At 55.3% G+C, this 25,652-nt stretch overlaps 1 protein-coding gene across 1 annotated transcript in view; it reads left to right on the plus strand.

Moving 5' to 3' along the window:
- LOC133361194 (rho GTPase-activating protein 29-like) overlaps positions 1 to 25,092 on the plus strand; it is a 122,630-nt gene extending 97,538 nt beyond the window's left edge. Inside the window, exons 7-20 of the mRNA XM_061580077.1 lie at positions 743 to 827; positions 3,736 to 3,870; positions 4,779 to 4,843; positions 8,016 to 8,126; positions 9,690 to 9,770; positions 11,747 to 11,782; positions 12,771 to 12,959; positions 14,144 to 14,281; positions 15,422 to 15,585; positions 18,269 to 18,375; positions 18,655 to 18,762; positions 22,159 to 22,257; positions 23,971 to 24,182; positions 24,889 to 25,092. Coding sequence (XP_061436061.1) covers positions 743 to 827; positions 3,736 to 3,870; positions 4,779 to 4,843; positions 8,016 to 8,126; positions 9,690 to 9,770; positions 11,747 to 11,782; positions 12,771 to 12,959; positions 14,144 to 14,281; positions 15,422 to 15,585; positions 18,269 to 18,375; positions 18,655 to 18,762; positions 22,159 to 22,257; positions 23,971 to 24,182; positions 24,889 to 25,092 — 1,734 coding nt within the window. The remainder of the gene's footprint in view (positions 1 to 742; positions 828 to 3,735; positions 3,871 to 4,778; positions 4,844 to 8,015; positions 8,127 to 9,689; positions 9,771 to 11,746; positions 11,783 to 12,770; positions 12,960 to 14,143; positions 14,282 to 15,421; positions 15,586 to 18,268; positions 18,376 to 18,654; positions 18,763 to 22,158; positions 22,258 to 23,970; positions 24,183 to 24,888) is intronic.
- The last annotated feature ends 560 nt before the right edge of the window (positions 25,093 to 25,652 follow it).

Here is a 25,652-nt window from a genome sequence, read left to right on the forward strand (position 1 = left end):
CCTCCACCACCTCCACCACCTCCTCTTCCTCCACCACCTCCACCACCACCTCCACCGCCTCCACCACCTCCTCTTCCCCCACCACCACCACCTCCTCCACCACCTCCTTCATCACCACCTCCACCACCTCCACCACCTCCTCCACCACCTCCTCCACCACCTCCTTCATCACCACCTCCACCACCTCCTCCACCACCTCCTCCACCACCTCCACCACCACCTCCCCCACCACCTCCTCCACCGCGCCGGTGCGGCTTGCTCGCATACCCGTGGACGTTTGCGTGAAATAGTTGAATTGCTCAATTCATCTTAATTGTTTCATCGAATCAGTTTACTTGATCTCTTTTTATTAAATCCTTTATATTAAGTTCACTTGCTTGCTTGCTTGCGCGCTTACGACCGTGCAAATCTTTCGGTCGTTTTTGAACCCACTTCCCGTGATCCAATCGAGCTGACATTTTGCACACAGACTCGTTGTGCGTGACAATTTATTTTCGTGAAATTTTTTTTTCTCCAAAATTTTACACTTTTTAGGAAAAAGAAAATGATATTTAATTACCAATTGCTTAATGGTGGCATGCAATCATCTGACCCATAGGTGGCAGCCATCTCAAGCCAGAGGACGAGAGGACTCTAGCCGCCACGCATATAAAGGATTTATAGTGAAAAACTTTGTTTTTACGGGTTAATTTTAATTTCCCCACCACCCCCCACCACCACCACCACCTCCACCCTCCAACAGTCGCTGGAAAACCTGAGCGGGGAGAAGGAGGAGGAGGAGTGCAGAGGAGCTGAGGGGAGGGACGATAAGGAAGATCCGGCCTTCGGTGAGGCCGGCATGTTTTCGAAAACGTTTTCGTCTAACCATGTTTGTGTGTTGTAGTACCGCTGCTATCCTACATAATGCACGGGCATAATATAATATGACTTTGAGACCCCACCCCGCCCCCACCTCCTACGCATTTCACAAGTAGTGACTAATCCCATATCTGCATTTTCCATAAGTATGCTAAATTAATCTGTTGATATGTAAATTCCTTTGTCAAGGCGCTCTTCCTCCTCTAACACAGCTTAAATATACGCTGCCAAGCTTGGCGGTGTTTCATTCAGACTCTGTCTTTCCGACAGACCTGTTCTTCACCTGAGGACGGCTGCTTGCGTTGTGGCCGAAACGTCGTGAGAATTGTATTTTGTTATGTTTAATTTTTATTATTTTATTATTTCCCTTCTACGTGACTTTACCGAAAGAACCAAGAAGATGAATCCCTGCAGTCACGAAAGCTTTAAATCGAAATTGTAGTACAGAGTTATAAGACTGATAACTTTAATCTAAATTGTCTTTTGGTTGTTATTGTTTGACTTGCATCCCACTGGGATTTTTGCAAACAGCGGTGATGTGCGCCGTTTTTTTCTGCTGTTTTTTCCTGGATTTTTCTGTTGCAGTTGTCACTTGAAGATGTTTCTTGTTCATGTTGTTTGTTTGTTGCGGTTGCACCCGATTCAAGAGCCACATGGCTCACAGGGCTTTATCTAGTAAATGAACAGTTAATAAATGGAATAAATGTTAAACTAAACCAACTTAAAGCGATTTTATTTTTACCAGGTATTTATTTAAGGCCAAGGTAAGCTTCATAGCTGTTTTGTCAGAAGTGACCTGGCCACAAATGATCGATCAACGAAAGTGGCTTATCATCATTATCATGAGACCCATAAAGACCCACACTCATAGAGACCCATACTCACAGAGACCCACACTCATAGAGACCCACACTCATAGAGACCCACACTCATAGAGACCCACACTCATAGAGACCCACACTCATAGAGACCCATACTCATAGAGACCCAAACTCATAGAGACCCACACTCATAGAGACCCACACTCATAGAGACCCATACTCACAGAGACCCACACTCATAGAGACCCAAACTCATAGAGACCCACACTCATAGAGACCCACACTCACAGAGACCCACACTCACAGAGACCCAAACTCATAGAGACCCATACTCATAGAGACCCAAACTCATAGAGACCCATACTCCGAGAGATCCATAGAGACCCATACTCACAGAGACCCAAACTCATAGAGACCCATACTCCGAGAGATCCATAGAGACCCATACTCATAGAGACCCAAACTCATAGAGACCCATACTCCGAGAGATCCATAGAGACCCACACTCACAGAGACCCAAACTCATAGAGACCCATACTCCGAGAGATCCATAGAGACCCATACTCATAGAGACCCAAACTCGTAGAGACCCATACTCTGAGAGATCCATAGAGACCCACACTCACAGAGACCCAAACTCATAGAGACCCATACTCCGAGAGATCCATAGAGACCCATACTCACAGAGACCCAAACTCATAGAGACCCATACTCCGAGAGATCCATAGAGACCCATACTCACAGAGACCCAAACTCATAGAGACCCATACTCCGAGAGATCCATAGAGACCCATACTCACAGAGACTCAAACTCATAGAGACCCATACTCCGAGAGATCCATAGAGACCCATACTCATAGAGACCCAAACTCATAGAGACCCATACTCCGAGAGATCCATAGAGACCCATACTCACAGAGACCCAAACTCATAGAGACCCATACTCTGAGAGATCCATAGAGACCCATACTCACAGAGACCCAAACTCATAGAGACCCATACTCCGAGAGATCCATAGAGACCCATACTCATAGAGACCCAAACTCATAGAGACCCATACTCCGAGAGATCCAGAGACCCATACTCACAGAGACCCAAACTCATAGAGACCCATACTCCGAGAGATCCATAGAGACCCACACTCACAGAGACCCAAACTCATAGAGACCCATACTCTGAGAGATCCATAGAGACCCATACTCACAGAGACCCAAACTCATAGAGACCCATACTCCGAGAGATCCATAGAGACCCACACTCACAGAGACCCAAACTCATAGAGACCCATACTCCGAGAGATCCATAGAGACCCATACTCATAGAGACCCAAACTCATAGAGACCCATACTCCGAGAGATCCATAGAGACCCATACTCACAGAGACCCAAACTCATAGAGACCCATACTCCGAGAGATCCATAGAGACCCATACTCATAGAGACCCAAACTCATAGAGACCCATACTCCGAGAGATCCATAGAGACCCATACTCACAGAGACCCAAACTCATAGAGACCCATACTCCGAGAGATCCATAGAGACCCACACTCACAGAGACCCAAACTCATAGAGACCCATACTCCGAGAGATCCATAGAGACCCACACTCACAGAGACCCATACTCCGAGAGATCCATAGAGACCCATACTCATAGAGACCCAAACTCGTAGAGACCCATACCCATAGAGACCTATACTCATAGAGACCCAGACTGCTACTAAACTTGTATTTTACCAGGTATTTTTAGGCGGTGGTGATGGTAGTCATTGCGGAGGCGGGGCGCTGGGCAGCTAAAACGCAGAAAGTTGGCACAGTAGGGGGCACAGATGGTGCATCGGCCAGTAGCCATCTCAGTCGGTCAACCCATGGCACCTGCTGGGTCTGTCCCGTGACCTCCTCCTGCCAGCAGCGAGCCTTCAACACTTCCCGCGATGGCCTCAAAGCGCACCAGGCCTGGCACAGGCGCCGTGGTGGTGACATCGCCGCCACTAAGTGGCGAATGGCGGCTATTGGGATTGGTGGTGGCGGTGGAACCTTTGTCTTTGCTACCCAGCAGGGCTGGACTCGGAGGACCTGGACGAGCGGTTGCACTCGTGCGACGGGGGTATCGACGCAGCGCTGGCCTACGCCAAGGCCCTGTCCAAGTACATCAGCGGCCTCGCCGCGTACGTTGAGCGCAGACTCGCAGTCGGTACGGACGCCTCGCCCGCCCACCCACGGCCACCCTCAACTCCCTGCACCACCACCAACACCACCACCACCAACACCACCACCACCATCTCCTCACTCTCCCCTCCACCATCTCTCCGATCCCTAACTTCAGCCCATCTCTCTCCCCGATCGACTCACGCCTCCCCCTCGTCAATCCACGGCCTCCCCCTCCCTGTCTCCCACCACCATCACCATCTATCATCTCCCTCCTTCAGTTCATTTCTCTGCCCTCTCTCTCTCTCCCCTGTCCGCAAACCCCATCTCGGGATACGTGGGGCGGAGGCTCACACTGGGTATGGTCTCTCCCTCGCCCACCCATCCACCCCTCCCTCCCTCCAATCCCACCACCATCTCCTCACTCTCCCCTCCACCATCTCTCCACTCCTCCTTCAGCTCATCTCTCTCCCCTATCGCTCACACCCCCCCCTTGCCCACCCACGGCTACCCTCCCTGCCTCCACCACCACCCCCCCCCCTCCCCAATGTCAACTACAAATCTCTCCACTCTCCCCTCCACCATCGTTCCTCTGCTTTCCCTCCACCTCATCTCTCTCCCTGATCTCCCAAACCCGCCCTCCCTCCACCACCACCACCACCACCATCTCTCCTCCAACAGTCAGCCCCGATGTCGTCCACCTGCAGTCGTCCTTCAGTCCCCGAGCCGGCGGCCCTGATCGCGGGCCTCGCTCCCGGAAACTTCCAGCACTTTCCCTCCGTTAGACTCGTCCAGCAGACTCCCACCATTTTTCTCGAACCTTCCCCCGTGCAGTGGCCTTGCGCCTGCCGTTGCCACCCCATCTCCACCGACCGACCCCACTAGAACCCTTTGCCACGTGCAGTACAACCTACCCCGGTGTCCATGGAGCTTTGTCTTCGTTTCGCTCACCAGACATCGACTACTCCAAGGACCTGATGAAGCTGGCGCAGTGTCCGATGCCGGCCTTCACCCACGAGGTACTTGCACCACTCCAACGATGGCGATCGTCACTAGGAGGGGGGCGGGGTGGGGAGGGCGCTTGCCCTGCCAATGTGCGTTTTCACATATCTCTGTCTGTGACTGGAGGACGAATCTGATGAGCTAACAAGCTCTTGATAATTACTCTTAGTTCTTTTGGTAAAGTCACGTGGGTAAAAAATGAAAAATTACCTATGTGACTTTACAGAAATAACTAAGAGTATCAATCCTTGCAGTCACGAAAGCTTAAAATCTAGAACTCTTGATGATTGTTTTTTTACCCTTCTATCTGGCAACAAACTGACACCTTTTTTTTTTTACAAGGAGTCATGTTTGCATAGACCACAATACCTGCAGTCGTAATGCAAACAAAAACACAACTCTGATAATGTATGCACTGTCTTTGAAGTTGATTCGTCCACACCCGAGACAGCTTTCCTTAGAGCCTAGTCTCACATGGTGTTGGACCAGATGACACCAAAAGGCGCACAACTCAGAGACAATGCACCATCAGAGTATGAGAGCTCGGGGTAAGCATTTACACCATTGGAACCTCATTTGCCAGTAACCAATATGATAATTGTGTTTTTACCCTTTTATCTGGCAACAAAACTGACACCTTTTTTTTTTAACAAGGAGTCATGTTTACATAGACCACAATACCTGCAGTCATAATGCAAACAAAAAACATAACTCTGATAACGTATGCACTGTCCTTGAAGTTGATTGGTCCACACCTGAGACAGCTTTCCTTAGAGCCTAGTCTCACATGGGTTGGACCAGATTATCAGAGTTATATTTTTTGTTTGCATTATGACTGCAGGTATTGTGGTCTATGTAAACATGACTCCTTGTAAAAAAAAAGGTGTCAGTTTTGTTGAAAGATAGAAGGGTAAAAAACCAATTATCATATTTTCTACTGGCAAATGAGGTTCCAATGGTACCAAGCTCTTGTTCACATATGGTCCAGTGCGGAGGGCAGGGGGAAGGGGGGGTTAGAGAGTTGCAACGGCAAGCGATGCAGAAACATACGCAATAAGGAGCGCACAATACAGACTAGATGGTAAGTGAGTCATTAAATAGATATAAATAATGGATACAAATTTTTTGTCAAATATAAGTTCCATTTATCAAACTTGGGCAAGGCAGCAAAGGCAACAACAACAACAGTCCCAGACTACACCGAGATAATGGGAGTAATTGTAGTGGTGGTTGTTGGTGGTGATGGTAGTGATGCCGATGGTTATGATGGTTGTAATTGTGGTGGTGGTGGTGATGGCGGTGATGCTCATGATGGTGATGGTAGTAATTGTGGTGGTGGTTGTGGTGGTTGTGGTGGTGATGGTAGTGATGCCGGTGGTGGTAATGGTAATAATTGTGGTAGTTGTGGTGGTGATGGTAGTAATGCCGTTGGTGGTGATGGTAATAATTGTGGTATTGTGGTGGTCATGGTAGTGATGCTGGTGGTGGTGATGGTAGTCATTGTGGTTTTGGTGGTGATGGTAGTGATTGTGGTGGTGATGGTAGTCATTGTGGTGGTGATGGTAGTGATGCCGGTGGTGGTGATGGGTAGTAGTTGTGGTGGTGGTGGTGATGGTAGTGACCGGTGGTGGTGATGGTAATAATTGTGGTGGTTGTGGTGGTGATGCCGTTGGTAGTGATGGTAGTCATTGTGGTTGTGGTGGTAATGGTAGTAACCGGTGGTGGTGATGGTAATAATTGTGGTTGTTGTGATGGTAGTGCTGGTCATGGTAGTAATGTCGGTGGTGGTGATGGGAGTAATTGTGGTGATGGTGGAGATTTTGGTGGTGGTAGTAGTGATGGTGATGATGGTAGTAACTGTGGTTTTTGTGGTGGTGATAGTTATGATGATGGTAGTAATTGTAGTGGTGGTGATGTGAGTGATGCCGGTGGTGGTGATGGTAATAATTGTGGTTGTGGTGGTGGTGATGGTGATGGTAGTAATTGTGGTGGTTGTGGTGATGGTGGTGGTGATGGTAGTAATTGTGGTGGTTGTGGTGGTGGTGGTGAGGGTAATAATTTTGGTGGTGATCATGTGAGTGATGCCGGTGGTGGTGACGGTAGTAATTGTGGTGGTGGTGATGGTAGTGATTCCGGTGCTGGTTGTGGTGGTGATGGTAATAATTGTGGTGGTTGTGGTGGTGGTAGTAATTGTGGTTGTGGTGGTGGTGGTAACAATTGTGGTGGTTGTGGTGGTGGTAGTAATTGTGGTGGTGGTGGTAACAATTGTGGTGGTTGTGGTGGTGGTAGTAATTGTGGTGGTGATGGTAACAATTGTGGTGGTTGTGGTGGTAGTAGTAATTGTGGTGGTGGTGGTAACAATTGTGGTGGTTGTGGTGGTGGTAGTAATTGTGGTGGTGGTGATGGTAACAATTGTGGTGGTTGTGGTGGTGGTAGTAATTGTGGTGGTGGTAACAATTGTGGTGGTGGTGGTAGTAATTGTGGTGGTGGTAACAATTGTGGTGGTTGTGGTGGTGGTAGTAATTGTGGTGGTGGTGGTAACAATTGTGGTGGTTGTGGTGGTGGTAGTAATTGTGGTGGTGGTGGTAACAATTGTGGTGGTTGTGGTGATGGTAGTAATTGTGGTGGTGGTGGTAACAATTGTGGAGGTGGTGGTGATGGTAGTAATTGTGGTGGTGGTGGTAACAATTGTGGTGGTGGTGGTGGTGGTAGTAATTGTGGTGGTGGTGGTAACAATTGTGGAGGTGGTGGTGATGGTAGTAATTGTGGTGGTGGTGGTAACAATTGTGGTGGTGGTGGTGGTAGTAATTGTGGTGGTGGTGGTAACAATTGTGGTGGTTGTGGTGGTGGTAGTAATTGTGGTGGTGGTGGTAGTAATTGTGGTGGTGGTGGTAACAATTGTGGTGGTTGTGGTGGTGGTAGTAATTGTGGTGGTGGTGGTAACAATTGTGGTGGTTGTGGTGATGGTAGTAATTGTGGTGGTGGTGGTAACAATTGTGGTGGTGGTGGTGGTGGTTGTGGTGGTGGTAGTAATTGTGGAGGTAACAATTGTGGAGGTGGTGGTGATGGTAGTAATTGTGGTGGTGGTGGTAACAATTGTGGTGGTGGTGGTGGTGGTTGTGGTGGTGGTTGTGGTGGTGGTAGTAATTGTGATGGTAACAATTGTGGTGGTTGTGTTGGTGGCACCAGCCACCTATGCCCCTGCAGGGTGTCTACGCGTCCCTCATGGAGCAGGACTGGGAGACGGCGCACGCCGCCGCCCACACGGCCGCCCAGCTGCAGGCCGACAAGTGCGTGCTGGTGAGCGCCGCCTGCGTCCGCCTGCGCCGCCCGCTGATGCTGCTGCTGCTGCTGCTAGTGCCGCCAGTGCCGATGGCTCCGATGGTGCTGCTACCGCTAGCGCCACCGTTGCCGCTACTACTGCTGCTCGAGCTACTTCTGTTAGCGCTGCTGCTGCTAGCACCGCCAGTGCCGATAGCGCTGCTGCTACTGCTACTGCTGCTGCTCTAGCCGCTGCTGTTAGCGCTGCTGCTGCTGCTGCTAGCACCGCCAGTGCCGATAGTGCTGCTGCTACTGCTGCTGCTAGCACCGCCAGTGCCGATAGTGCTGCTAGTGCTGCTACTGCTGCTGCTCTAGCCGCTGCTGTTAGCGCTGCTGCTGCTGCTAGCATCGCCAGTGCCGATAGTGCTACTGCTACTGCTGCTGCTCTAGCCGCTGCTGTTAGCGCTGCTGCTGCTGCTAGCATCGCCAGTGCCGATAGCGCCGCTAGTGCTGCTACTGCTGCTGCTGCTACTAGCACCGCCAGTGCCGCTAGCGCTACTGCTACTGCTGCTGCTACTGCTGCTGCTCGGGCTGCTTCTGTTAGCGCTGCTGCTGCTTCTGCTGCGAGCACCGCCAGTGCCGAAAGCGCCGCTAGTGCTGCTACTGCTACTGTTGCTGGTGCTGCTACTGCTGTTAGTTCTGATCGTGCTACTGCTGTGGCTAGTGCTGCTATTGCCGCTAGTGCTCGTGGTAGTGTTGCTACTGCGGCACCTTTAAAGCATACTACACTACACAATACTTTACACTCCACTATCCACAACTTTCGATTAATGTGGTTGGCTACGTACGGTGCGATGGAAGTTCAACATACAAACACACTCACACAACCAATTATGACCCCACCTCCCCACCCCCTCCCCCCACCTCTCCACCCCCCCCACCCTCCACCCTCCACCCCTCCCCCACCTCTCCACCCCCACCTCTCCACCCCCTCCCCCCACCTCTCCCCCACCTCTCCACCCCCACCTCTCCACCCCCTCCCCCCACCTCTCCCCCACCTCTCCCCCCACCTCTCCACCCCCCCACCTCTCCACCCCCTCTCCACCCCTACTCCCCACCTCCCCCCCCCACCTCTCCACCCCCTCCCCCCACCTCTCCACCCCCTCCCCCCCTGCACCCACCCCCTCCCCCCACCTCTCCACCCCCCCCACCCTCCACCCTCCACCCCTCCCCCACCTCTCCACCCCCACCTCTCCACCCCCTCCCCCCACCTCTCCCCCACCTCTCCCCCCACCTCTCCACCCCCCCACCTCTCCCCCACCTCTCCCCCCACCTCTCCACCCCCCCACCTCTCCACCCCCTCTCCACCCCTACTCCCCACCTCCCCACCCCTCCCCCCACCTCTCCCCCCCCACCTCCCCACCCCCTCCCCCCCTGCACCCACCCCCTCCCCCCACCTCTCCACCCCCCCCACCTCTCCCCCCCCCACCTCTCCCCCCCTACTCCCCACTCCCCCCACCTCTCCACCCCCCACCTCCCCCCCCCTCACCCCCCCTACCCCCCACCCCCCCACCTCTCCCCCCCTACCCCCCACCCCTGCAGCCTCTGCGGAGCTGGCGCGAGGAACACGAGCGCAAACGGAAGGAGCTCAAGGAGCTGTGGCAGAAGGGACAGCGCCGGCTGGTACGGCAGGAGGGGGGGACCCACCGGAACCCACCGGAACTAATCGGAACCCCGCCCCCCACTCCCCACTCCACGGGGGAGACAAAGGCGGGCGGGCGGGCACGCACGTGCGTGGTTTAGCGGCAGTCTTGCGGTTAGCGCCGCGCTACGAACCCACGTGTGACCCGGGTTCGATTTCCGCTCACGGCCAACATAATAATAAAAATAAAACATAATAAAATAATTCTCACGACGTTTCGGCCACAACGCAAGCAGCCGTCCTCAGGTGAAACCAGGTCTGTCGAGGCGACAGCGTCTGAATGTTGTGGCCGAAACGTCGTGAGAATTATTTTATTATGTTTTATTTTTATTATTTTATTACTTCCCTTCTACGTGACTTTACGGAAAGAACCAAGAATATGAATCCCTGCAGTCACGAAAGCTTTAAATCGGGTGTGTAGATATCGCCACTGGGGAGACAAAGGCGGCCGGGCGTGGTGTTGGTCACCCACCCCTTCGTCTGCCGTTTCGGCCTTCATAGGGTGCTACTCGCCAACAGCACTTGCCCCAACAGTCTGTTAAGGTTATATGTATGTGGCTAGGAGATGCTAACTACCTCGCCTGGTATGCGGAAGGTCGTGGATTCGATCCCTACCCTAACGCCTGCTGTATATTTGGAGTTTGCATGTGGCTAGGAGATGTGAACTACCTCGCCTGGTATGCAGGAGGTCGTGGGTTCGATCCCGACCCTAACGCCTGCTGTTGTATATTTGGAGTTTGCATGTGGCAAGGAGATGTTAACTACCTCGCCTGGTATGCAGGAGGTCGTGGGTTCGATCCCGACCCTAACGCCTGCTGTTGTATATTTGGAGTTTGCATGTGGCGAGGAGATGTTAACTACCTCGCCTGGTATGCGGAAGGTCGTGGGTTCGATCTCGACCCTGCCGCCTGCTGCTGTATATTTGGAGTTTGCGGTGTCTCTCTCTCTCCGTGGTTGCGTGGATTTTTCCCCGGGTCCTCCGGGTTTCCCCCCTTCACATGTAGAATCATCGGCACGCGTTTCCAGTGTTTGGTTGCTGCCATAAATTTCCACGTGATGACGACGATGAGCCACTTCGTTGAGCTCTCATTTGTGATTGCCAGGTCGCTTCTGAACAAGCGCGATAAATAGCTCAGTGGGCCCTAAGCTGGTTTAATAAAAGTATAATTCTGTGTTTTTAACAGCGCTTGGCCCCACTGCAGTATGTTAGAGGCTTCCAGCGGGGGGGGATCTTTGGCTTTGTCTTTGACCTCCCCGTGTGACCGTGTGTGTGTCTCTGTGCGTGTGTCTCTGTCTTCGTGTGTCTCTGTCCGCGTGTCTGTGTGCGTGTGTGTCTCTGTGCACGTGTCTCTGTCTTCGTGTGTCTGTGTGCGTGTGTCTGTGCTCGTGTGTCTCTGCGTGTGTGTCTCGGTCTTCGTGTGTCTCTGTGTGCTCGTGTGTCTTTGTCTTGGTGTGTCTCTGTGCGTGTGTCTGTGTACTCGTGTGTCTCTGCGTGTGTGTCTCTGTCTTGGTGTGTCTCTGTGTGCGTGTGTCTGTGTGCATGTGTCTGTGTGCGTGTGTCTCTGTGTGCGTGTGTCTCTATCTTCGTGTGTCTCTGTGCACGTGTGTCTGTGTGCGTGTGTCTGTGTGCATGTGTCTGTGTGCGTGTGTCTCTGTGCGTGTGTCTGTGTGCGCGTGTCTCTGTCTTCGTGTGTCTGTGTGCATGTGTCTCTGCGTGTGTGTCTCTGTGCGCGTGTGTCTGTGTGCGTGTGTCTCTGCATGTGTGTTTCTGTGTGCGTGTGTCTGTGTGCGTGTGTCTGTGTGCGTGTGTCTGTGTGCGTGTGTCTGTGTGCGTGTGTCTCTGTGCGTGTGTCTCTGTGTGTCTCTGTGTGTGTGTCTCTGCGTGTGTGTCTGTGCGTGTGTCTCTGCGTGTCTGTCTTCGTGTCTCGGTCTTCGTGTGTCTCTGTGTTCGTTGCAGGCCGAGGCAGAGTGCAGCCTCAAGAAAGCCCGACAGGTACAAGCTGCGTGCCTGCGTGGTGCACCTAGCCTGGCACAAGCGCCGTGGCGACGTCACCGCCACTTAGTGGCGAACAGCACTTGGCCCAATGGGCGGTGGCGCAGTGGTTAGCGGCGCCGCGTTTCGAACCCCAACACGCCCGAGTTCGATTCCCGCTCGCCGCCACCACAAGTGACGAATAATCTGAACCGGTCCCGGGCCTCCTCTAGGTCGACTTGGCTGTAAATGAGTACCTGGTGTGGTGCTGGCCACCCCACCGCCCCCCTGTCATGCGCTATACCGGCCTCCCTCGGTGCAACTCGCTGACAGCACTTGCGCCAACAGCCGGTTGAGTGTGGACTCTGAGTGGTTAAACGCTCGTCTCCCTCTCTACATCTCTCTCTCTGTGTCTACCGGTCTCCCTCCGTCTCCCCTGCGTCTCCCTGCGTCTCCTTGCGTCTCCTTGTGTCTCTCTGTCTCCCTGCACCCCCCCCCCCCCGTGTCTCCCTGTGTCTCTCTGTCTCCCTCTGTCTTCTCTCTTCAACTCTTTCTCTGTCTTCCTCCATCTCCCCCGTGTCTCTCTCTGTCTCCCTGCACCCCCCACACCGTATCTCCCTGCGTCTCCTCGTGTCTCTCTGTCTCCCTCCTGCATCTCCCTGCATCCCCCCCCCCCCCCCCACCCCGTGTCTCCTCGTGTCTCTCTGTCTCCCTCTGTCTCCCTGGACCCCCCCCCCCCACCCCGTGTCTCCTCGTGTCTCTCTGTCTCCCTCTGTCTCCCTGCACCCCCCCCCCCACCCCGTGTCTCCCTGCATCTCCCCGAGTCTCTCTGTGTCCCCCTCTGTCGCTGTGAATCCCCGTCTACCTCGATCGCTCTGCGTGCCTCCCTGTAACGCTCGTTTCAGTCCGTGAGTCTTTTGTACCGTGCGCACATTTGACCGCGTGCCCCCCCTCCCCCACGCCCCCCCCCTTCCCCCGCTGTACCCCCCCCCCCCCCGTGCCCCACCAGCTGTACTCTCAGCGGCGCGAGGAGCTGGAGCGCGCCCGAGGTTCGGCGGCACGCGCCGAGGAGGGGCTGGCGGCGGTGACGGCGGCGTCGTCCCCGGCCGAGGGCGGCGCCGGCGCCGGCACCGTCCACGCCGGATCGTCGCGCACCCTGGAGCGCAAGCGCAAGACGGAGGACGAGGCGCTGAGGAAGGTGCGGGGCAATGCCGGTGCCGGGCAATGCCGGTGCCGGGCACAGCCGGTGCCGGCCACATGACACACGGTGCCTTGGCACACGGTGCCTGGTGCTGGTGGTGGCGGCGGTGCTGGCGCTGGTGGTGGCGGTGCTGGTGGCGGCGGTGCTGGTGGTGCTGGTGACGGAAATGGTGGTGGTGCTGGTGGCGGCAATGGTGCTGGTGGTGGTGGTGCTGGTGGTGGTGGTGACGCTGGTGGTGCTGGTGGTGGTGGTGGTGACGCTGGCGGTGTTGGTGGTGGCGGTTCTGGTGGTGGCGGTGCTGGTGGTGGCGGTGCTGATGGCGGCGGTGCTGGTGGGGGCAGTGTCGGTGGTGCTGGTGATGGTGCTGCTGCTGATGGTGTTGATGGTGGTGCTGGTAGTGATACTGGTGATGCTGATGATGCTCATTGTGCTGGGGGTAGTGGTGGTGGTGATGCTGGTGGTGCTGGCGGTGATGGTGGTGATGCTGGCGGTGATGGTGTTGCTGGTGGTGCTGGCGGTGCTGGCGGTGGCGGTGGTGGTAGTGCTGGGGGTAGTAGTGGTGGTGGTAGTGATACTGATGATGCTGGTGGTGCTGGGGGTAGTGGTGGTGGTGGTGCTGATGATGGTGGTGGTGCTGATGGTGGTGCTGGCGGTGATGGTGGTGCTGGCGGTGGTGATGATGCTGGTGATGCTGGTGGTGCTGGGGGTAGTAGTGGTGGTGGTAGTGATACTGATGATGCTGGTGGTGCTGGGGGTAGTGGTGGTGGTGGTGCTGATGATGGTGGTGGTGATGCTGGTGGTGCTGGCGGTGATGGTGGTGCTGGTGGTGGTGGTGGTGATGCTGGCGGTGGTAGTGATGGTGATGCTGGTGTTGCTGATGGTGGTGGTGCCGATGGCGGTGTTGGCGGTGGTAGTGGTGGTGGTGATGGTAGTGGTGGTGATGGTGATGCTGGTGGTGTTGCTGATGGTGGTGCCGATGGCGGTGTTGGCGGTGGTAGTGGTGGTGGTGATGGTGGTGGTGGTGATGGTGATGCTGGTGGTGTTGCTGATGGTGGTGCCGATGGCGGTGGTAGTGGCGGTGGTAGTGGTGTTGGTGCTGGCGGTGGTAGTGGTGGTGATGGTGATGCTGGTGTTGCTGATGGTGGTGATGGTGGTGGTGTCGATGGCGGTGTTGGCGGCAGGCGGACGAGGCGGACGCCGTGTACCGCGCCAGCGCCAAGGAACTGCGCCTGCGCCGCCAGGAGGTGCAGGCCGTGAAGACGGTGGTGCTGACGCAGGTGCGGGAGCTGGCGCGCCGGGCCGACCTGGCGCTCAAGACGGTGAGGCGCCAGCGTGTCAACAACCGCGTGTGTGTGCGTGTGTGCGCGTGTGTGTGCGTGCGAGTGTGTGTGTGCGTGTGTGTGTGCGTGCGTGCGATTGTGTGTGTGTGCGCGTGCGAGTGTGCGTGTGTGTGCGTGTGTGTGTGTGTGCGTGTGTGTGTGTGTGCGATTGTGTGTGTGTGTGTGTGCGTGCGAGTGTGTGTGTGTGTGCGTGTGTGTGTGCGTGCGTGCGATTGTGTGTGTGTGTACGCGCGTGCGTGCGAGTGTGTGTGTGTGTGTGCACGTGTGCCTGCGTGTGTGCGTGAGTGTGTGTGTGTGTGCGTGTGTGTGTGCGTGCGTGCGATTGTGTGTGTGTGCACGCGTGCGTGCGAGTGTGTGTGTGTGCACGTGTATGCGCGCGAGTGTGCGTGCGTGTGTGTGTGAGTGTGTGTGTTTGTGCGTGCGAGTGTGTGTGTGTGGGGAGCGGTAGTGTAGCGTTTAGCGCTACGATGCGCTACGAACCCGGCGACCCGAGTTCGATTCCCGCTCGTGGCTACCAACACCGGTGACGATTATCTGAACCGGTCATGGGCCTCCCCTAAGTCGCCTCAGCCTCAAATGAGTAGCTGGTGTAGCGGTGTGTAGTTAACATCGCCACTGGGGAGATGAAGGCGGCCGGGCGTGGTGCTGGCCACCCACCCCCTCGTGTGCCGTGCCGGCCTTCATAGGTGCTCGCTAACAGCACTTGCCCCAAACAGTTTATTAAGGTTATACGGGGAATCTTTGTATTTTTTTGGCGTGTTTCTGCGTGTTTTTAAATCCTTTATATTAAGTTCACTTGCTTGCTTGCGCGCCTACGACCGTGCAAATCTTTCGGTCGTTTTTTAACCCACTTCCCGTGATCCAATCGAGCTGACATTTTGCACACAGACTCGTTGTGCGTGACAATGCATTTTCGTGAAAAAAATGTTCCAAAATTTTCCACTTTTTAGGAATTTTTTTAAAAAAATATTTAATTTAAAATACCAATGTGATCAAACTGAAACTCTTACTCAAGAAAAACAGAAATGAATAATAAAATAAAACCGATGCCACGCATATAAAGGATTTATAGTGAAAAACTTTGTTTTTACGGGTTAATTTTTTACGCTGGCGCCGCAGGTGACGGCCGCCTACTTTGAGCTGCTGGGCACCCAGGCAGCAGCGCTGCCCGCCCGCTACCGGGCCCTGCACGAGGGCACCGACGCCTACGTGGCTGGCGCGCAGTACGCGGCGTTCGCACGCCGCCTCGCCGAACGGGCGCAGTCGCCCCCCGCCACCACGCGGTCAGTGGCCCGCCACCCCCCATCACCATTACCACCACTACCCACTCACTACCACTAACACCCACCATCACCACCCATCACCATCACCCCCCCATCACCATTACCACCACTACCCACTCACTACCACTAACACCCACCATCACCACCCATCACCATCACCACCCATCACCATTACCACCACTACCCACTCACTACCACTAACACCCACCATCACCACCCATCACCATCACCACCCATCACCATTACCACCACTACCCACTCACTACCACTAACACCCACCATCACCACCCATCACCATTACCACCACTACCCACTCACTACCACTAACACCCACCATCACCACCCATCACCATTACCACCACTACCCACTCACTACCACTAACACCCACCATCACCACCCATCACCATTACCACCACTACCCACTCACTACCACTAACACCCACCATCACCACCCATCACCATCACCACCCATCACCATCACCACCACTACCCACTCACTACCACTAACACCCACCATCACCATCACCACCCATCACCATTACCACCACTACCCACTCACTACTACTAACACCCACCATCACCATTACCCACCCATCAGCATCACCATCACCCACCATCACCATCACCCACCATCACCATTACCCACCATCACCATTACCCACCCATCACCATCACCATCACCCACCATCACCATCACCCACCATCACCATCACCCACCATCACCATTACCCACCATCACCATTACCCACCCATCACCATCACCCACCATCACCATCACCCACCATCACCATTACCCACCATCACCATTACCCACCCATCACCATCACCATCACCCACCATCACCATTACCCACCCATCACCATCACCCACCCACCATCACCCACCATCAGCATCACCATCACCCACCATCACCATCACCCACCATCACCATCACCCACCATCACCATTACCCACCATCACCATTACCCACCCATCACCATCACCATCACCCACCATCACCATTACCCACCCATCACCATCACCATCACCCACCATCACCATTACCCACCCATCACCATCACCATTACCCACCCACCATCACCCACCATCACCATCACCCACCCATCACCATTACCGCCATTACCGCCATTACCACTAACACCCACCATCACCCACCAATCACCACCCATCACCATTACCCACTCACTACCACTACCACCCATCATCACCACCCACCCACTACCACCGCCACCCACCATCACCCACCAATCACCACCCATCACCATTACCGCCATTACCCACTCACTACCACTACCCACCCATCATCACTACCACCACCCACCACCACCCACCCACTACCACCGCCACTCACCATCAACCACCATCAGCACCACCCACCCACCCACTACCAGCAATCACTATTACCACCACCACCACCCATCCACCAACCACCACCACCCATCCACTACCACCAACCACCACCTTGACTACAACCACCACCCACTACCACCCACCACCACGCACTACTACCCACTACCACCCACGGCCACCTCCACCACCACCCTCCCCCACTACCACGACCACCACCCCTCTAATATCCACGAAGATCTGACATTATATGTCGGCAAACACAGACCCATAGAATTGCACAGAGACCCATAGACTTACATAGAGACCTATAGCCATAGACAGAGACCCATGGACTTACACAGAGACCCATGGACTTACACAGAGATACATGGACTTACATACAGAGACATACACTTACACAGAGACCCATGGACTTACACAGAGACCCATGGACTTACACAGAGACCCATGGACTTACACAGAGACCCATGGACTTACACAGAGACCCATGGACTTACACAGAGACCCATGGACTTACACACAGAGACCCATGGACTTACACAGAGACCTATGGACTTACACAGAGACCCATGGACTTACTTACAGAGACATACACTTACACACAGAGCCATAGACTTACACTTACTGTCCTGGGCCTCTCCGAGGTCGACTCGGCCTCAAATGAGTACCTGGTGCGGTGTGTAGTAAACATCGCCACTGGGGAGACAAAGGCGGCCGGGCGTGGTGATGGCCACCCACCCCCTCGTGTGCCGTTCCGGCCTTCATAGGCGCTCGCTAACATCACTTGACCCAACAGTCTGCGAAGGCTACGTGGGGGATCTTTGTCTTTATGTGCGTGCGTGCGTGTGGGCGTGCGCGTGTGCGTGTGTGTGTGTCTGTGTTTGCGTGTGTGTGCGCGTGCGTGTGCGTGCGTGGGTGTGTGTGCGTGTGCGCGCGTGTGTGTGTGTGCGTGCGTGTGTGCGTGTGTATGCGTGCGTGTGTGTGTGTGCGTACGTGTGTGTGCATGTGTGCGTGTGTGTGTGTGTTTGCGTGTGTGTGCGCGTGCGTGTGCGTGCGTGGGTGTGTGTGTGTGCGCGTGTGTGTGCGTGTGTGTGTGCGTGCGTGTGTGTGTGCGTGCGTGTGTGTGTGTGTGTGCGTGTGGTGTGTGTGTGTGTGCGTGCGTGTGTGTGTGTGCGTACGTGTGTGTGTGTGCGTGTGTGTGTGTGCGTGTGTGTGTGTGCGTGTGTGTGTGCGCGTGTGTGTGCGTGTGTGTGTGTGCGTGTGTGTGCGTGTGTGCGTGTGTGTGCGTGTGCGTGCGCGCGTGTGCGCGTGTGTGCGTGTGTGTGTGTCCAGGGAGCGTAAGCTGGGCCGTGAGGACTCTGGCAGCTCGGAGCAGTGCTCCGTCGCTTCTCCTCCTCCCCGTGGCGACTCCAAGGGCTCGCTCAAGCTCAACGGCAAGGGTGAGCCACGGGGTGGGGGGGGGGCGGTGGGGGGCACAGTGGGGGGCAGGGTGTGCGTTTGTGGGGTGCGTGGCGCCGTAGGTGTGCGTTGCCGAGCGTGTTGACGCGGTGAGTTGCGTGCGTCGCGTCTGTTGCTGCGGCGGCTTCGCAAGCGGTGGGCGTCGGTAGCGGCGCCCGCATGTGGTGTACTCACGGTGGTGGTGCGGTGGTGGTGTGGTGTGGTGCGGTGGTGGTGTGGTGTGTGGCGGTGGTGTGGTGTGGTGGTGGTGTGGTGTGCAGGCGAGGCGTCACGGGGCAGGAGTTGGCTGGTGGGCGGGGTGAGTGACACGGACAGCGGCAGCGGCAGCAGCGAGTCGCGCTCACTCGACTCACCCTCCGCCAGCCCCGGTAGGTGGCACCGGCGGCCACAACCACCACAACTACACCACCACTACACCACCACTACACCACCACCACTACACCACTACTACTACACCACCACCACACTACCACCACAACCACCACCACTACACCACAACTACACCACCACCACTACACCACCACTACTACGCCACCACTACACCACCACTACTACACCACCACTACACCACCACCACCACCATTACACCACCACTACTACACCACCACCACTACACCACCACTACACCACCACTACCCCACTACTACACCACCACCACTACAAACACCACCACCTGCTCCATGAGTGACGCGCAGAGGCATGGACGGTTGGTGCTACCACCACCGCAACCACCACAATTACTACCATCACCACCACCACCACACCACAACCACCACAATTACTACCACCATCACCACCACCACACCACCACAACCACCACAATTACTACCATCACCACCACCACCACCACCACCGCAACCACCACAATTACTACCATCATCACCACCACCACAACCACCACAATTACTACCACCATCACCACCACCACCATCACCGCAACCACCACCACAACCACCACAATTACTACCATCATCACCACCACCACCACAACCACCACAATTACTACCATCACCACCATCACCACACCACAACCACCACAATTACTACCACCATCACCCCCACCACCATCACCGCAACCACCACCACAACCACCACAATTACTACCACCATCACCACCACCACCATCACCGCAACCACCACCACCACAACCACCACAATTACTACCACCACCACCACAACCACCACAACCACCACAATTACTACCATCATCACCACCACCACAACCACCACAATTACTACCACCATCACCACCACCACCATCACCGCAACCACCACAATTACTACCACCATCACCACCACCACCATCACCGCAACCACCACCACCGCAACCACCACAATTACTACCATCATCACCACCACAACCACCACAATTACTACCATCATCACCACCACCACCACAATTACCACCATCATCACCACCACTACCACCGCAACCACCGCAATTACTACCATCACCACCGCAACCACTACAATTACCACCATCATCACCACCACCACACCACAACCACCACAATTACCACCATCATCACCACCACTACCACCGCAACCACCACAATTACTACCATCACCACCACCACCGCAACCACCACAATTACTACCATCACCACCACCACCGCAACCACCACAATTACCACCATTATCACCACCACCACCGCAACCACCACAATTACTACCATCATCACCACCACCACCACCACAACCACCACAATTACCACCATCACCACCACCACCGCAACCACCACAATTGCCACCATCATCACCACCACCACCGCAACCACCACAATTACTACCATCATCACCACCACCACCACCACACTGCCACATCACACCATATCCACACCGCACCATGCCACCACACCACACCGATCCACCTCGTGGTGCCACCTTGCCAGCCTTCATCGGCGCTGCTGCTGTTGCTGCTACTCGCTAACAGCCCTTGCCCCAGCAGCTTGTTAACAGCTACACGGGGGGAAGGAACCTTTGTCTTTGTGTGTGTATATACGGAGAGCGGTGGCGCAGTGGTTGCACACCCGGTGACCCGAGTTCGAATTCCTGTTCACGGCAAGCAGCATATCAGTGACGGCGAATAATTAAACGAAGCTAAACTTGTTTTAATTTTTTAAATCCTTTATATTAAGTTCACTTGCTTGCTTGCTTGCGCGCTTACGACCGTGCAAATCTTTCGGTCGTTTTTAAACCCACTTCCCGTGATCCAATCGAGCTGACATTTGGCACACAGACTCGTTGTGCGTGACAATTAATTTTCGTGAAATTTTTTTTCCATAACTTTACACTTTTTAGGACAAAAAAATTATATTTAATTACGAATTGCTTAATGGTGGCATGCAATCATCTGACCCATAGGTGGCAGCGATCTCAAGCCAGAGGACGAGAGGACTCTAGCCGCCACGCATATAAAGGATTTATAGTGAAAAAGTTTGTTTTTACGGGTTATACTTGTTACCAGGTAAGGCACCGCTGAGATACGTAGCTTTTTTTTCAGAAGCGACCTGGAATCATGGGTTTAATTCTTAAACCCAAACGCGGAGGGAAAAAAATGAACCCGTAAAAACAAAGTTTTTCACTATAAATCCTTTATATGCGTGGCGGCTAGAGTCCTCTCGTCCTGTGGCTTGAGATGGCTGCCACCTATGGGTCAGATGATTGCCTGCCACCATTAAGCAATTGGTAATTAAATATAAAAAAAATTCCTAAAAAGTGTAAAATTTAGCAAATTCTTTCTTCACGAAAATAAATTGTCACGCACAACGAGTCTGTGTGCAAAATGTCAGCTCGATTGGATCACGGGAAGTAGGTTAAAAAACGACCGAAAGATTTGCACGGTCGTAAGCGCGCAAGCAAGCAAGCAAGATAACTTAATATAAAGGATTTAAATAAAAAACGACCGAAAGATTTGCACGGTCGTAAGCGCGCAAGCAAGCAAGCAAGCGAACTTAATATAAAGGATTTAAAAACAGGAAGTCCCGGAGAAAAATCCACACCACCACGGGGAGAACCATGCAAACTCCAAATATACAGCAGCAGGCCTCAGGGTCGGGATTGAACCCACGACCTCCTGTATACCAGGCGAGGTAGTTAACATCTCCCAGCCACACGCAAACTCCAAATATACAGCAGGCGTCGGGGTCGGGATTGAACCCACGACCTCCTGTGTACCAGGCGAGGTAGTTAACATCTCCTAGCCACACATGCAAACTCCAAATATACAGCAGGCGTCAGGGTCGGGATTGAACCCACGACCTCCTGTATACCAGGCGAGGTAGTTAACATCTCCCAGCCACACGCAAACTCCAAATACAGCAGCAGGCGTCAGGGTCGGGATTGAACCCACGACCTCCTGTATACCAGGCGAGGTAGTTAACATCTCCTAGCCACATGCAAACTCCAAATACAGCAGCAGGCGTCAGGGTCGGGATTGAACCCACGACCTCCTGTATACCAGGCGAGGTAGTTAACATCTCCTAGCCACACGCAAATTCCAAATATACAGCAGGCGTCAGGGTCGGGATTGAACCCACAACCTCCTGTGTACCAGGCGAGGTAGTTAACATCTCCTAGCCACACGCAAACTCCAAATGTCCAGCAGCAGGCGTCAGGGTCGGGATTGAACCCACGACCTCCTGTGTACCAGGCGAGGTAGTTAACATCTCCTAGCTACACGAATCAAAACCCGTTTGTGACCTCTGCCATAGAATGATCCCCCTCTCATCCCCCCCCCCCCACCGTGTGACCTCTGCACCCAGGTGACTTCATGCGCAAGCTGCCCCGTACCCCGTCCACAGGCACCATGTCCTCCGTGGACGATCTCGACGACACCGACCCGTGCAGCCCTGCCGACGGGGGTAGCGCACGCTCGCCCACACTGCTCGCCCACGCTGCTCGCCCACGCTGCTCGCCCTCTCTCCGAGTCGTCCCCTGTCTGTGCGAGTAATCTTCCCCGCGCCTCCTATCCCCTCTCCGAGTCGTCCTCTCTTTCTCAGAGTCGTCCATCCCCCTCCCCCTCTCTCCACGAGAGTGAGCGGCGCAGCGGCATGAGCTGACGTCACCGTCACTCCCAATCACCGTCACCGTCACTACCATCCCCGTCACCACCATCACCGCCACCGTCACTACCATCACCGTTAGCGTCACTCCCATCACTGTCACTACCATCACAGTCACCACCGTTGCCATCACCATAACCGTCACCATCACTACCATCCCCATCACCGTCACTACCATCACCGTCACCACCATCCCCATCACCGTCACTACCATCACCGTTAGCGTCACTACCGTCACAGTCACCACCGTTATCATCACCATCACCATCACTACCATCCCCATCACCATCACTACCATCACCGTTAGCGTCACTCCCATCACCGTCACTACCATCGCAGTCGCCACCGTTGCCATCACCATCCCCATCACCGTCACTACCATCCCCATCACCGTCACTACCATCACAGTCACCACCGTTATCATCACCATTACCGTTACCATCACTATTGTCAACTACTACCATCACAGTCACCACCGTCACCATCACTACCATCACAGTCACCACCGTCACCGTCACTACAATCCCCATCACCGTCGCTACCGTCGTCACCACCATCACCATCACTACCATCACCGTCACCGTCACGACCGTCACAGTCACCACCGTCACCATCACCGCCACCGTCACTACCATCCCCATCACGGTCACTACCGTCGTCACTACCATCCCCATCACCGTCACCGTCACTACCATCACGGTCACTACCGTCGTCACTACCACCGTCACTACCGTCACCACCACCGTCACTACCGTCGTCACCACCGTCACTACCGTCGTCACCACCGTCACTACCGTCGTCACCACCACCGTCACTACCGTCGTACACCACCACCGTCACTACCGTCGTCACCACCACCGTCACTACCGTCGTCACCACCGTCACTACCGTCGTCACCACCGTCACTACCGTCGTCACTACCACCGTCACTACCGTCACCACCACCGTCACTACCGTCACCACCACCGTCACTACCGTCGTCACCACCACCGTCACTACCGTCGTCACCACCGTCACTACCGTCGTCACTACCACCGTCACTACCGTCACCACCACCGTCACTACCGTCACCACCACCGTCACTACCGTCACCACCACCGTCACTACCGTCGTCACCACCACCGTCACTACCGTCGTCACCACCACCGTCACTACCGTCGTCACCACCACCGTCACTACCGTCGTCACTACCACCGTCACTACCGTCACCACCACCATCACTACCGTCGTCACTACCACCGTCACTACCGTCACCACCACCGTCACTACCACCGTCACTACCGTCACTACCGTCAACACCACCGTCACTACCGTCACCACCACCGTCACTACCGTCGTCACCACCGCCGTCACTACCGTCGTCACCACCGTCACTACCGTCGTTACTACCACCGTCACTACCGTCAACACCACCGTCACTACCATCGTCACCACCGTCACTACCGTCACCACCACCGTCACTACCGTCGTCACTACCACCGTCACTACCGTCCCCGTGCGTGCGTCTCGCAGACGGGTCGGCGGTGGGGGCCGCGTCGTCCGGAGTGGGGGGCCCCGAGGGGCCATGCTCCTCCCCCCCCTCCTCCTCCTCCTCCTCGTCGTCCTTCACCAAGGTGGTGCTGTCGGAGGCGGCGCGCTCCCACCGGCTGCGCAAGCTGCGAGCGCCGTCGCGTTGCCGCGCCTGCGACACGTTCATCTACTTTCAGGGCGCCGAGTGCCAGGAGGTGGGCGCACCATCCCCCCCCCCCCCCCCGTGTCTCTGTCTCTCTCGGTGTCTCTGTCGTGTGTGTCTCTGTCGGTGTGTCTCTCTGTGTCTCTGTCTGTCTCTCTGTCTCTCTGTCTCTGTCTGTCTTCTGTGTCTCTGTCTGTCTCTCTGTCTCTCTGTGTCTGTCTCTCTGTGTCTTTGTCTGTCTCTCTGTCTCTCTTGGTGCTCTGTCTCTGTCTGTCTCTCTCTGTCTGTGTCTCTCTATCTGTCTGTCTCTGTTTTTCTATCCGTGTCTGTCTGTCTCTGTCTGTCTCTCTCTCTCTGTGTCTCTGTGTCTCTGTGTCTCTGTCGTCTGTGTCTCTGTCTGTGTCTGTCTGTGTCTCTGTCTGTCTCTGTCTGTCTGTGTCTGTCTGTCTGTCTCTGTCTGTCTATGTCTGTCTGTCTGTCTCTGTCTGTCTGTGTCTCTCTATCTGTCTGTCTCTCTCTCTCTGTGTCTCTGTCTGTCTCTCTGTTGTCTCTGTCTGCCTTTATCTGTCTGTGTCTCTCTCTTTGTCTCTCTGCGTCTCTGTCTGAGTTGTCCTCTCTCTCTCTGTCTCCGAGTCGTTCTCCCCCTATCCCTGAGTCGTTCTCTCTCTGAGACGTCCAGTCTCCGAGTCATCCTTCCTCTCTCTCTCTGAGTCGTCCTCTCACCCTCTCGCCGTTGTGCCACCCGCCTGCCCGCCCAGTGCCTGCTGGCGTGCCACAAGAAGTGCCTCGAGTCCCTGGCGGTGCGCTGCTGCTCGCGCGAGCGCCGCACCGCTCCGCCCTCCCCGCTGACGTCACCGTCGCCGGCGTCACGGCGTCACCGTCGGCGTCAGCGGCAGCGTCACCGGCGCCGCACGGCGGTGACGTCGCGAGCGGCGTGCCGGAGCCGGTTCGGCTGTGCGTGAGCGAGATCGAGCGGCGAGCCATGACGCTCAAGGTGGGGGCGGTGACCGTCGGTGTACACTCGGTGGTGGGGTGGTGGGGGGGGGGCGGGGTATGGCTGGTGGGGGGTATGGCTGGTAGGGGGGGGGTGTGGGGGTGGTTGGCTGGTGGGGGGGTGTCTGGTGGGGGGGTGTCGGGGGTATGGCTGGTGGGGGGGGGGGGGTGTGGGGAGTGTGTCTGGTGGGGGGGTATGGCTGGTGGGGGGGGGAGGCGGGGGGGTATGGCTGGTGGGGGGGGGTGTGGGGGGGTAGGTTTGTGGTGGGGGGGTGGGGTGGTGGTGGGGGGGGGGGGCATGTCCGGCGTGACACCCTCAGCACAGGACGCATTCACCACCCGCCTAACCTCACCACCACACACCGTGACACACTCACCACTCACCACTCACCAGACCATTCACCAAAAACACTCACCACTCACCGGACAAACTCGCCACTCACCACACACTGCCACTCACCAAACCACTCACCAGACACGCCACTCACCCGCCGCCGTGCGTGCAGGGGATCTACCGAGTGAACGACAC

This window comes from Lethenteron reissneri, chromosome 71, assembly GCF_015708825.2.
Source record: "Lethenteron reissneri isolate LAM-NWPU_2019-01 chromosome 71, ASM1570882v1, whole genome shotgun sequence".
Taxonomy (NCBI): domain Eukaryota; kingdom Metazoa; phylum Chordata; class Hyperoartia; order Petromyzontiformes; family Petromyzontidae; genus Lethenteron; species Lethenteron reissneri.